Source organism: Chanos chanos, chromosome 1 (assembly GCF_902362185.1).
Source record: "Chanos chanos chromosome 1, fChaCha1.1, whole genome shotgun sequence".
In the NCBI taxonomy this organism is placed as follows: Eukaryota; Metazoa; Chordata; class Actinopteri; order Gonorynchiformes; family Chanidae; genus Chanos; species Chanos chanos.
Window position 1 is genome coordinate 37,952,097 of NC_044495.1, and position 10,150 is coordinate 37,962,246.

Consider the following 10,150-nt stretch of genomic DNA (forward strand, 5'->3'; position numbering starts at 1 on the left):
GTGAGTTACCTGCTAATTTAATATATATTTTATATCTAAGCTCATGGGTGACTCAGATTCCCTGCAAACAGAATTTTGCTTTGAATCCACCATCTGCAAAACAAACCACCAGAAAATCAGTTGAAATCATTTGAATTCACCATCTGCAAAACAAACCACCAGAAAATCAGTTGAAATCATTCACCAAGATAGGTCCAGCTACATGGATCATAATTTAGAAATGTTCTAAAAAAAACCCCAAATTTTTTGCCTTGACTTAAAAGACACAGGTGTTGGGCAAAACATCAGGCTATTGATCTTCTTCACCGCTGTTGTGTCCTTGACGTCAGCGTTTGTGTTCAGTCTAATATAGGTGGCTTTCCCATGATAGGACACAAGGTACAAAGCAAGAGATGTCTCGCACAGGGGGTAGTATCGAACAGGGGTTCCTGTTGTTAGTGGTGGAAATAAAAGGGGCAAAACAACATTGGTAAGACCAGATGGCACGGTTTCTCTGTATAAAAGACAAACATGGTAAACATAGCGTATGGAGTTTTGTGCATATGTTAAATCTTTGGATTTTCTTTAAAAAACGATCTGTATGACATATCATTTTGTTTTGTTTACAGAGCACCAGAATAACTGTCATGTGGACATGTTCTGTCGTAGTGGTTTTCTTGGTTCTGGAGTCACACTGCGCACAGAAGGTAAGATGTTTCTACTGTTTGCAAGTGTAAAAATATAATCTTATGATTGCGCTGTTTCACCATTTTGTCATGTGCAAATTTTGACACTATTACAACAGAGTACATTACCAAATAATTGGGGCCCACAGTCGATGCTGTACCTCAAAGGGAAATGTGAGTCTTTATTCAGACTTCATTGAAATAATAGGATGATCTCAACTATATTTTGTCATGTAATGCAATCTTTTAACCACAACTGTGGAAGTGAGGTATTACAGTGTCATTGACTTAGTTTCTAATCACTTCCAGATGGCAGAAGATACATACCTGACAGTGAGGACAACATTAACAAATCAGGTCTGAGTAGCTGGTACACAATTATCAAAGGTACGTACTATCCAGCCTTATAATATGTTATTATACACATACATTTATTTATGTATTATTTATTTATTGTAATGTTGGTCATGTGTTTTTGTTGGTCATGTTTTGTGCCTCTGTGTTTTGCTTAAGGGTTTGAAAAGTTGAGGTCGATGGATGTCAGAAAACCAAGAAGAATGTTTGCAGCGGAAAATGTCCTGATTCATTATTTTGAGTAGAAGTGCTGTATGTGTCCGTAACTTTTTTTTTCAAGGTTTTTACTTCTTGTTGTCGTTGTGGTAAGCCCTCTGTGTATCATTTAATACTTTTTTCATGGATCTGTTCATGTCATATCGATTTTCTAATCTCATGTATATCAAATGTGTTGTTTAATAAAGTTTGAAAAAAAGAATGTTTGAAATGAGTATCTGATCCAACCAGAATTTTTCTTTTTCTATATTTGTCAGTGTGTGTTGTTCCTCTCAGCAAAGTTGACCTAAAGTCTTCTCCCAGGACTCTTGAATACCTCACATTCACGAAACTATGGTTAAATCAATACATGGACTGCTGGAAAACCCCTATGAACGTGCAATGGTATGGCCTGATTCAAAGATCAAGTTCCTGATCTTATTTGCATGTGTGGGGGAGACTAAACGCCTGAGTCCCTGAACGCCCTTCACAGCTGTCAGACGAATAAAAAGTGGAATGTATGTGGGGGCTCATCCACTCCCATACTCTTCCTCTCGTTGTCTCAGGCGTCTGGCAGCTGTGAATCAAATGTTTTAGGTCACATGAGGCCAGCGCGCGGTCTGTCCGCTGTAAAATGGCTGCGAACACTTCACCCCTATGGGTTTTTCATTCTGGAAAGCTGTCTTTCTGCCAAGTTTTTTCTTTATTGGCCACCATACAAACGCATTATGGAATGCAGGCTGTTGGCTGGTTAATAACTCAGGAAGATTCAGAGACCAGTACTGACTCTCTGCTAGCAATGTGTCTCAAAGGTTTCTGCTTCAGGATTTCCTTGTTTTTATGTGTGTGTATGTGTGTGTGTTTAGATGACACTTCCTCTGCATTGTTCCTCATTCATTTCTAAGCTCATGTCTTACAAAAATAGGGTTGACTATAAGAAATATTCTTGCTTTTATCATTTTTTGTAACATTGATGCTGTACGGGCTAAAACTAATCGTAGCTGTGCTAACTATTAAACTTTGCATGTTTATGTTGATGTGACCCTAGATGCTTTCTTAGCCTGTGAACAATCAAAGTTTTTATACACAAGCATGAAAGATTCATTGTGATTTTTCCATCAGTGGAAAATCACATGGCTTTATGCAATGTGATGTGATAAACAGAAATAGCTATTTTCCATATTTGCCCAGTGATAGTACAGATAACAGCCATAACAAAGGAAACACAGATGAGTTGTGTCTTAATCAGCATGGGGTTACTATGAGCCGCTAAAACAGATTCAGTGCACCCTTGCATAGATCCTGCAAGTGTTTGGAACTCTGTTAGAGGGATACAACACTGTTCTTCCATTAGAAAAAAAACCAGACTTTTTCACGGTGCTAAAAAAGGCTGTTTGAGAATCTCCTGTAAATGTTGAACTGGGTTGAGATCTGATGACTGAGGTGTGTCCTAACATATGGTTTATGTTTTTGACTCGGTCCTGACGCTCATTAGTGACCTGTGGAGGGGTTACAGTGTCATTGTGAAAGAACCCAACCCATCACGACAAGAGTGTTCCATCATAGCATGTGAGGAGTGATCATCTGTAATGATTTTATATGCATTTCTATTTATTTTGCCCTCTTAGTGGATCAGTACTCACTTGCTCACTCCCTATCTAAGCTGGTTATCCTAATTAGGGCTTGCGGGGGGTGTTGGAGCCTATCCCAGCATTCATTGGGTGAAAGGCAGGGAAGCACCCTGGACGGGTCGCCAGTCCATCGCAGGGCAGACACACAGACAAATACATTCACACACTCATTCACACCTACCCACTGTGCCACCACGCGCCCTGGATCAATACTCACTGACTCACTCACTCACTTTCTGAGCCGCTTATCCTAATTGGGGTTGTGGAGGGTGCTGGAGCCTATCCCACCCTGGATCAATAATGTGGCAAGAAAAACATGACCCACACCATAAGAGAACCATCAGAACCCTTCTCTAAGGGAAACAAGCACTTTGGACACCAGATTTCTATGTCAATTGCTTCACATGGTGCTGTCCGTTTTTTTCAGTATCTATTTCAAACGCTATTTTAATATGATTTCTATTTCTCATTTCTCGAGTGTTCCCTTCATTGATGCAAGCATCTGTTTGAATTGCATCTAACGCGCCATCTAATGGTCAGAGTTTAGTCATTTAGTCGGAAAGCTATTTGAAAGACTATGTTAAGGCGCGTTTGGGGTACTAGATTTATCTGCGCAAAGTTGTTTTGGATACACTTTTTGCATTTTTAAATGAGATGAATTTGAACCGTTTAGACTTTTTGCAGTAGCTAACAGTGTGGTCTCCTTCTTTAAATACACAACTCAACTTTAAAACTATGTAGTTATCTTTACTCACAAAACATAATATTTGCTAAAAAGGTGCATTCTCCCACTATGAAAGTCAGAGAGAGAGAGACAGAACTATACAAACAAAATAACAGGCTAAGTATTACCCTTATCTTAGACTACAACACCTCCTCCGCCTCGGGTGGGCTAGAGTTAAAAAGTGAAACGAGGACAGCCAAACTGAAAGTGCGCTTGCTGACTTTTCGTTGAACCTACGGTACTACCCAGACACTGACGGCCAATTAAACATGGGAACGTTATAGCGGACGAATCAGATTGGTATACGCAGACATTTTTAATCTTGACCTCAAATAGCACTTGGCAGGTGTACAACAACATTCAGAGGGTCATACTCCATCCACACTCCTTCAACAGAGCGCAGTGGCGCATTTTTGAATTTACGGATATCTAACCGATAATCTATATCCAAAGACGAGAATGTCGGGACTAGTTCGTTCTCTTAATCTTCTGAGGGGTACACTGAGCCATCAGATAGTCCCCAGAGCCAATATTTCGGCCAAACCAGCAAAACATGTAGTGACAACAGGGGTAAGTACTTACTAGAATGGAATATGAGGTGTTGCGCACTTGGCTGATTTAGGGAAGGTTGCAACAGACTGTGAAAAAAACTCTAACAAACTAAATAAAGAAATATATAAATAAAATAATGAAAATTTTTGTCGAAGTCAGCTATCATTTACAGTTTTTATTCTTTAGGAATGATTGAATTGTTCAGCTCTCTTACAGTTGATCATGTTAAGTAAAGTTAGACCATATAGTTGCGATTATCGCCATTGACTTGGCTACCTTCTTCACGTAGGCTACGACGGTGTTGTTGAAGATGAGCAATGTAAAAAAATGTATCTATTCCTATGCTCAAACATTTTTGAGCGATATTAATGGTTAAAATATTGGACGCTGATAGTTTTTGCTGTATCCACTGAGAAGGCATTGTGTAGTCTCGCCTAAGAGGAATTTGATACTTTGCCAGCAGTCTGACCTTGTAAAGTTAAACGTTAGCAACCAAAAGATTTAACAGGTATTCGCCTGAAATTTTCTGAAATGCTATATCATAGAGTTTACACATTACTTTTTTTAACATTTACGTAAAACTGCAATACATTTTTAAGATGAACGTACCCTACATTAAGCACACTAACGGTTCCAGAATGAGAATAGCTTGCAACTTAAAAGACACGAGCCTTGTAATAGACAAACTAATCAAGGGCATCACTCTGTCGTAAAATATAAGAGAAAAAATTAATTGCGTTTTAGTAACATAGTATTAGCCTACTTCCCCATTTCTACTTTAGATCTAAGCAAAATGTATGTCATATCGTCTCTGTGCAGGAGCAAGCCTTTGTGATGGTGACCATGTTCGTCACAGTCTTGGGGCCTTCCGGTTGGGTGCTGGCACACTTAGAAGACTACAAGAAACGACAATAACTCAAACCTGCGCAATGTCTGTCCGCGCGCATTCCTACCAAACGGAACCTGTTTAATTACTGTCAAATAAACGGATATACCTCTGAAAATGCCTTCCTCGTATTTTCTCAATTCACTTGAGTGATACTGCTCATCTATGGGAATGATGAAACATGTAATCATGTTTTCATGTTTTTGAGTCAATCCAGAAGCACTGATTTCATGCATAGCTCTTTCGGTTTGTTTTCCCTTCTCATGGGAAAAAATGTCTCCTTAAATGTAGAAATGACTACCCTGAAAAATATTACTTACCACTTGAATACTGAAGCATGTATGTAAACATCAAAATACATTTGCACACACACCATAAGACATTGTTTAAAGGTTTTTTAATGAAATCAAGTGAGACAATAACAAGTAGTACACATACAGACTTGGGAAGGTTTCTGTAACCTCTTTTCACTTTTACCATATCAGTCCCTACATACAAAAAAAAAAAAAAACCCCAAACAAAACTGAAAAAAAAAAAACCCTTAACAAAAACAGGTGTGCTGAGGTTCAAACGAGAGAGGCGAGTTGTGAGCAGTAAGTGGGATTTAAGTTAAAATGTCCTGGGCTTGTTGTTCCACCAGCAACGCCATGTTCCTCACATCTCCACACCACAGGTCCAGACGCTCCTTCATGCCCTTAATCTGGATAAAGGAACAGGTGGGTTATACAGACTGATTAATGAGGAGCTCTATGGTAACATTTTAGCATAGCTATAGCATGTCTTAATCTCACACATTAGGAGGCAGATAATGGGATGTGTGTTGCTACCTGCTGTAAGTCCAGTACACGGGGTTGCACCCAGGTCATCTGGACTTTCTGGTCCACCTCGTCGATGCTGCCTTTAATCAGACCTACCGAGAGAGCTTTCATCACCAGGAGCTCAACCTGAGGTCAGAAAAAGAGGCAGACAGAAAATTGGTCAAAAAACAAACAAACAAATTACACCACCACTTAATGCAGAACATACAAACTGCCTTCAGTGAAGATTTCCATGTGACTATAACTCACCTCATTCACTGGGATTTTGGCACTCCGGGCAATTTCCTGGAAGGTTAGCTGCCTATTATTTGCAGGTCTTGTAAAAGTCATCTGTTAAAAGAGCAACAGTCTTTTAGTGAAAATTTTCAAATCTAGCTTCTCACACAGCTCTGTTACCCCCAATACAGTTCTTGATTACAAGCCACTTCCCACCTGACTGAAAGTCTCATTCTGGTGCTGGCTTAATGAACTTGTTTATTTTCACTGGCTGTGGCTGTGAAACTGTTTCCTGCACAGAACTTGTTTCTTGCTTAAAGTCTATTTTCTTTTTTTATCATAGTAAAAGCCTATGTTTCTTAGCTTTGATGTGAAAGTATTTTATCTCAAAGTGAAAATTTACAGTTATGCACTGTTTAAATTATATAAAAGCTACTGTTTATATAAATATTTGAAGTTTGCTCCTTCTCACTCACTCACAAGTTGTTTGCATTAGCCTGAATTAAGCTTATTCTTTCAAAAGTTACTGAGGTAAGGCACAGTCAAGTGTGCACGGTTCAAACCATTCACTCAAGTAATTATACACTGATATTCCTGTAATCAGTGTCTGTTGTTGTTATTCATAGCTGCTGTTGAAAAATAAATGAGGGTAAATACAGTATTTTCTTTTAAATGTAAATAATTTGCCAACTGCAAAATGATCTCCCAGTGTGCACCTCTGCACTTTAGAGGGGGCCTTTAGAGTGCACATTAAGGCTAATATTGCAACTATCCACTACAAGCACCAGCAACCTGAAGACTTGTCTTTAAAGAAAATGTCAATGAAGTTGAACAACATACGTTGATCAACATAAAACTGAAAGCAAATTACACAGAAATTCAAGAGATTTTACCTCCATCACACACAGAAGCTGTATCTTCTGCATAAGTCTGGCTTCTTGAGCTGCTAGGTCTGGCTGTTAGAAAACACACACACAACATGTTTTTATCCATGAACAAGTAAACAAAGTCAATATTAGTTTATGATCACCAAAGTTCTCATCAGATCCCAGTTTAAGTCCATTTTCTATTTGCTCTAGTGACACTGTGAAGTATAGCTAAGGCAACTCCCTGTTTTACCTGTTGGCCCCAGGCAGACTTGAAGGCTTGGAACTTCTCCACATTTCCCGCATTGAAAGCATACAGCGTATCAATCAGCCACTGCTTATCTGTGTTTCTCAGGGACTCCAGCACTGGATGCATTAGCTTTAAAACAAATGATGTTAGATAATTTAAAACGTTTCCTCTAATGTATGATAGACAAAGTCTTCAATCGTCAGTCAAGCTACAGCCAGTCACTCACCAGCTCTCCAAAATTATACACCCCTTCTCCCAGTAGACCAGCCAGTCCTAATGTGAAGGCCCTCTCCTGCTGTTCTGCCTCTGTTATTACGTAAACATGCACATGCACACACACAGACACACTCAATTTAGTGACACATGATCAACAAATATCTGTCAGAAAAAAAAAGAGAACTCTCTCTCTCTGTCACACACAGAAGATAATTTAACTGGCATAAGCCATGTGTTGTGTTTGTAAGGCAGTCATTTTTCATATACACAAGGATCCACAAAGATCGTTGACTTTGTTGCCATTTTTGCAGAATAGGTGACTGGATGCCAAACTGTAAACTATATAACAAAACCTACATTCAACAACATGGTCATCACCTGGCAAATCTTTGACATCCACACAGCCCAAGTATCTCAGGGCATCCTTATAGTAAAGAGCATGGTTTCCGATGATGCGGTAGTATTTGCTTGATAGATCGTAAAAACGTCCGTGAACCGACGTCACACCTGGAAGGTTGTTCAGCATCTCTTCCACTTCTTCAATTAGTTTCTACAGAATGGTTTGGTTACCACATCGACAGTCAGCAACCATTATATGAAACCATTAATGTCAATGCACAAATCAAACAAATAACACTTGACTCAAGAAACAAGTATTGTTTTGAATCACATGGCTTTACCTTTGTGGCAGGAAGGTCGTTGATGTCTAGCTTGAGACTGCCAATTGCAGTTTTGCACAGGATAACTGCCTCATCACTGGCTTTCACCTTGGGTTCAAATGAAAACGTTGTGTCAGAGTATGCATCCCTTTCTCCACGCTTAATTTGTTGGAGAGTGTTAGTCAGAGAATTACCTTTTCTTTTGTTTTCTCAAGGAAGCTGATGGCAGTATTGGGATCTGTGGATGCAAAATTACTGAAGTTATTTATGCATCTTTGCACTACTCAATATCGCAAATAACAACATTCTGAGTGTAAGTTTTGATGCAGCTGTAAAGAACTGATGGCAAATACTGGGAAAGAGAGATAGAGAAGACAAAGAAACAAAAAGCATTCTCATATCTAAAGAAATTGTATATGTGGAATACCTGACATTTGTCTGGCAACATGGAGGATGATTTCCACTAGGGAAAGTGGGTTGATTCTACCAAACACAGGGAAAAAAAGAGAGGGAGATGACTTAGGTCTGATGTAGCTGGCTGCAGCGAAACTACAATTCATCCCTATACACAAATAGTTCCCAAGAATATAAGTCTGGTCTTTGAGGAAAAAATCTTGAGTAAATACGCATCATCTGCTAATCACAACACAATCCGGTAAACTCACCTGTGTTCAAAGTCACTGAGGAAGTTTTCATACAGCTGAGGAAAAATGTGGAGATGCTTTTAGATATGACAGACTATTGAAAGACAACATGAGTTAATTAGTTACTTCATGAGAGTGGTTAATAAGGTTACTCACCTGAATGAGACCATCGCCTGCAGAAAAGTAGGGATCCTGCACAAAGTCTGTCAATTTCAGCGTCAGCTGATGCCATAACCTAATCATTTTAACACAGCAAGAAAAGACAACAAGGAACGATTAGTATTTTTCTTAAAAAATTAACTTTGTGAGGGTAGTTAAAGCTATTACGTTATCTAACCCTCTTGAAACTCTCCAGCAAAACAGCAGCGTCTATTTGACAGGGCATAAAACTGCATCGTGTGCTCCCATATGACTACAAAAGCACTACATCAGTAATCAGACAACTTCTTAAGACAGATATCTACATCATATTATATATCTATTACAGTATATTGTAATTTGAATCAGTCATGAAACATAATGTCAGAGTTTATTTGCTCTGCAGGCTGGCTAAGTTAGACAGCAACCTACAGAGCCAGTCAGCTAGCTTGCTAACATAAAAGCTAATTTTAGCCTGCCTGTTTTGCGCAATCGATCAACTTCACATATAATATTCTACATTCTGACATTAATAGTACATGAACACCACAGTGGAAAACGTAATTATACTCGAAATAGCGCATAAAATTGGCTGAAAAGGACCACTTTAACAAGTTGGTGCGGGTTAGCTATGTTGCTAACCGGCTAAATGACTCAGCTGAGGTTTCGCCGTACAGGCGTTGATACTAGACTGAGTTGATGAACAATTTCTCTTACTTTCTGTTATATAGATCCTCCAATGTATGCCATTCCGTTGCCATTTCTGGCGTCGGGCTCTTGCTTTGTTGTTGCTTGAGGTATCCAGTGACATCTTTCATTGTGACTGTTGACTTAAGTACAATATATTACCTACAGAAGACCGACAAGCCGTACTATTCCCTAAATCAGTTAGGTTTGCGTTTTAGCGTACACACTCACATACACACTATTGCTTCTTCCTCTTCTTGGGTTCGTTGCAACCATATAACGTAAAATTGCACTTTCGCCACCTACAGGGCTGGGGTGTGGGGAGGCGAATATCTTGCCATACTTTCACGCTCACGCCGACCACACCCCTTGCCAGGATCTTAAAAATGAAACACCACCAGTTAAGAAGCTACCCTGCATGTTCCCCAATTTCACATCCTCAGAGTCCACACTCCACTATTTAACAGTTGTCTTAGACTTTATAAGAGGCATAAAACAGCAGTTTGACTATGCAATACTAAAAGCTCCCTGTGCCACAGAGTTTAACATGTGATTGATGCCCTTGTGCTCCATACAGAATCTGGTTAGAAGAGCCTTATCAGGTTTTATGAGATATTTGAACTATAAAATAACCACTGACTGTTGTATT

At 39.2% G+C, this 10,150-nt stretch overlaps 2 protein-coding genes across 2 annotated transcripts; one reads left to right on the top strand and one right to left on the bottom strand.

Annotated features, from left to right (window-relative positions):
• Positions 1-3,926: 3,926 nt before the first annotated feature.
• cox8b (cytochrome c oxidase subunit 8B) lies at positions 3,927-5,125 on the top strand. Its single transcript, XM_030782540.1, has 2 exons — positions 3,927-4,139; positions 4,941-5,125. The coding sequence occupies exons 1-2, from the start codon at positions 4,029-4,031 to the stop codon at positions 5,034-5,036; spliced, it is 207 nt and encodes a 68-aa protein (XP_030638400.1). The 5' UTR covers positions 3,927-4,028; the 3' UTR covers positions 5,037-5,125.
• A 405-nt stretch (positions 5,126-5,530) lies between these two features.
• Positions 5,531-9,707, bottom strand: psmd13 (proteasome 26S subunit, non-ATPase 13). Its single transcript, XM_030777217.1, has 13 exons — positions 9,532-9,707; positions 8,833-8,911; positions 8,698-8,732; positions 8,460-8,515; positions 8,227-8,270; positions 8,054-8,140; positions 7,752-7,923; positions 7,384-7,463; positions 7,161-7,286; positions 6,935-6,997; positions 6,075-6,155; positions 5,835-5,951; positions 5,531-5,707 (listed from the first exon to the last, which is right to left on the bottom strand). The coding sequence occupies exons 1-13, from the start codon at positions 9,630-9,632 to the stop codon at positions 5,612-5,614; spliced, it is 1,137 nt and encodes a 378-aa protein (XP_030633077.1). The 5' UTR covers positions 9,633-9,707; the 3' UTR covers positions 5,531-5,611.
• Between the last annotated feature and the right edge of the window lie 443 nt (positions 9,708-10,150).

Excerpts from the sequence above, each read along its gene's own strand:
- psmd13 (XM_030777217.1), bottom strand. The coding sequence starts at position 9,632 with ATGAAAGATGTCACTGGATACCTCAAGCAACAACAAAGCAAGAGCCCG. Across the intron at positions 7,464-7,751 it reads GGATGTCAAAGATTTGCCAG|AGGCAGAACAGCAGGAGAGG; the intron begins GTGATGACCATG and ends ACGTAATAACAG. Across the intron at positions 6,998-7,160 it reads AGTCTGCCTGGGGCCAACAG|CCAGACCTAGCAGCTCAAGA; the intron begins GTAAAACAGGGA and ends GTTTTCTAACAG.
- cox8b (XM_030782540.1), top strand. The coding sequence starts at position 4,029 with ATGTCGGGACTAGTTCGTTCTCTTAATCTTCTGAGGGGTACACTGAGC. Across the intron at positions 4,140-4,940 it reads AACATGTAGTGACAACAGGG|GAGCAAGCCTTTGTGATGGT; the intron begins GTAAGTACTTAC and ends GTCTCTGTGCAG.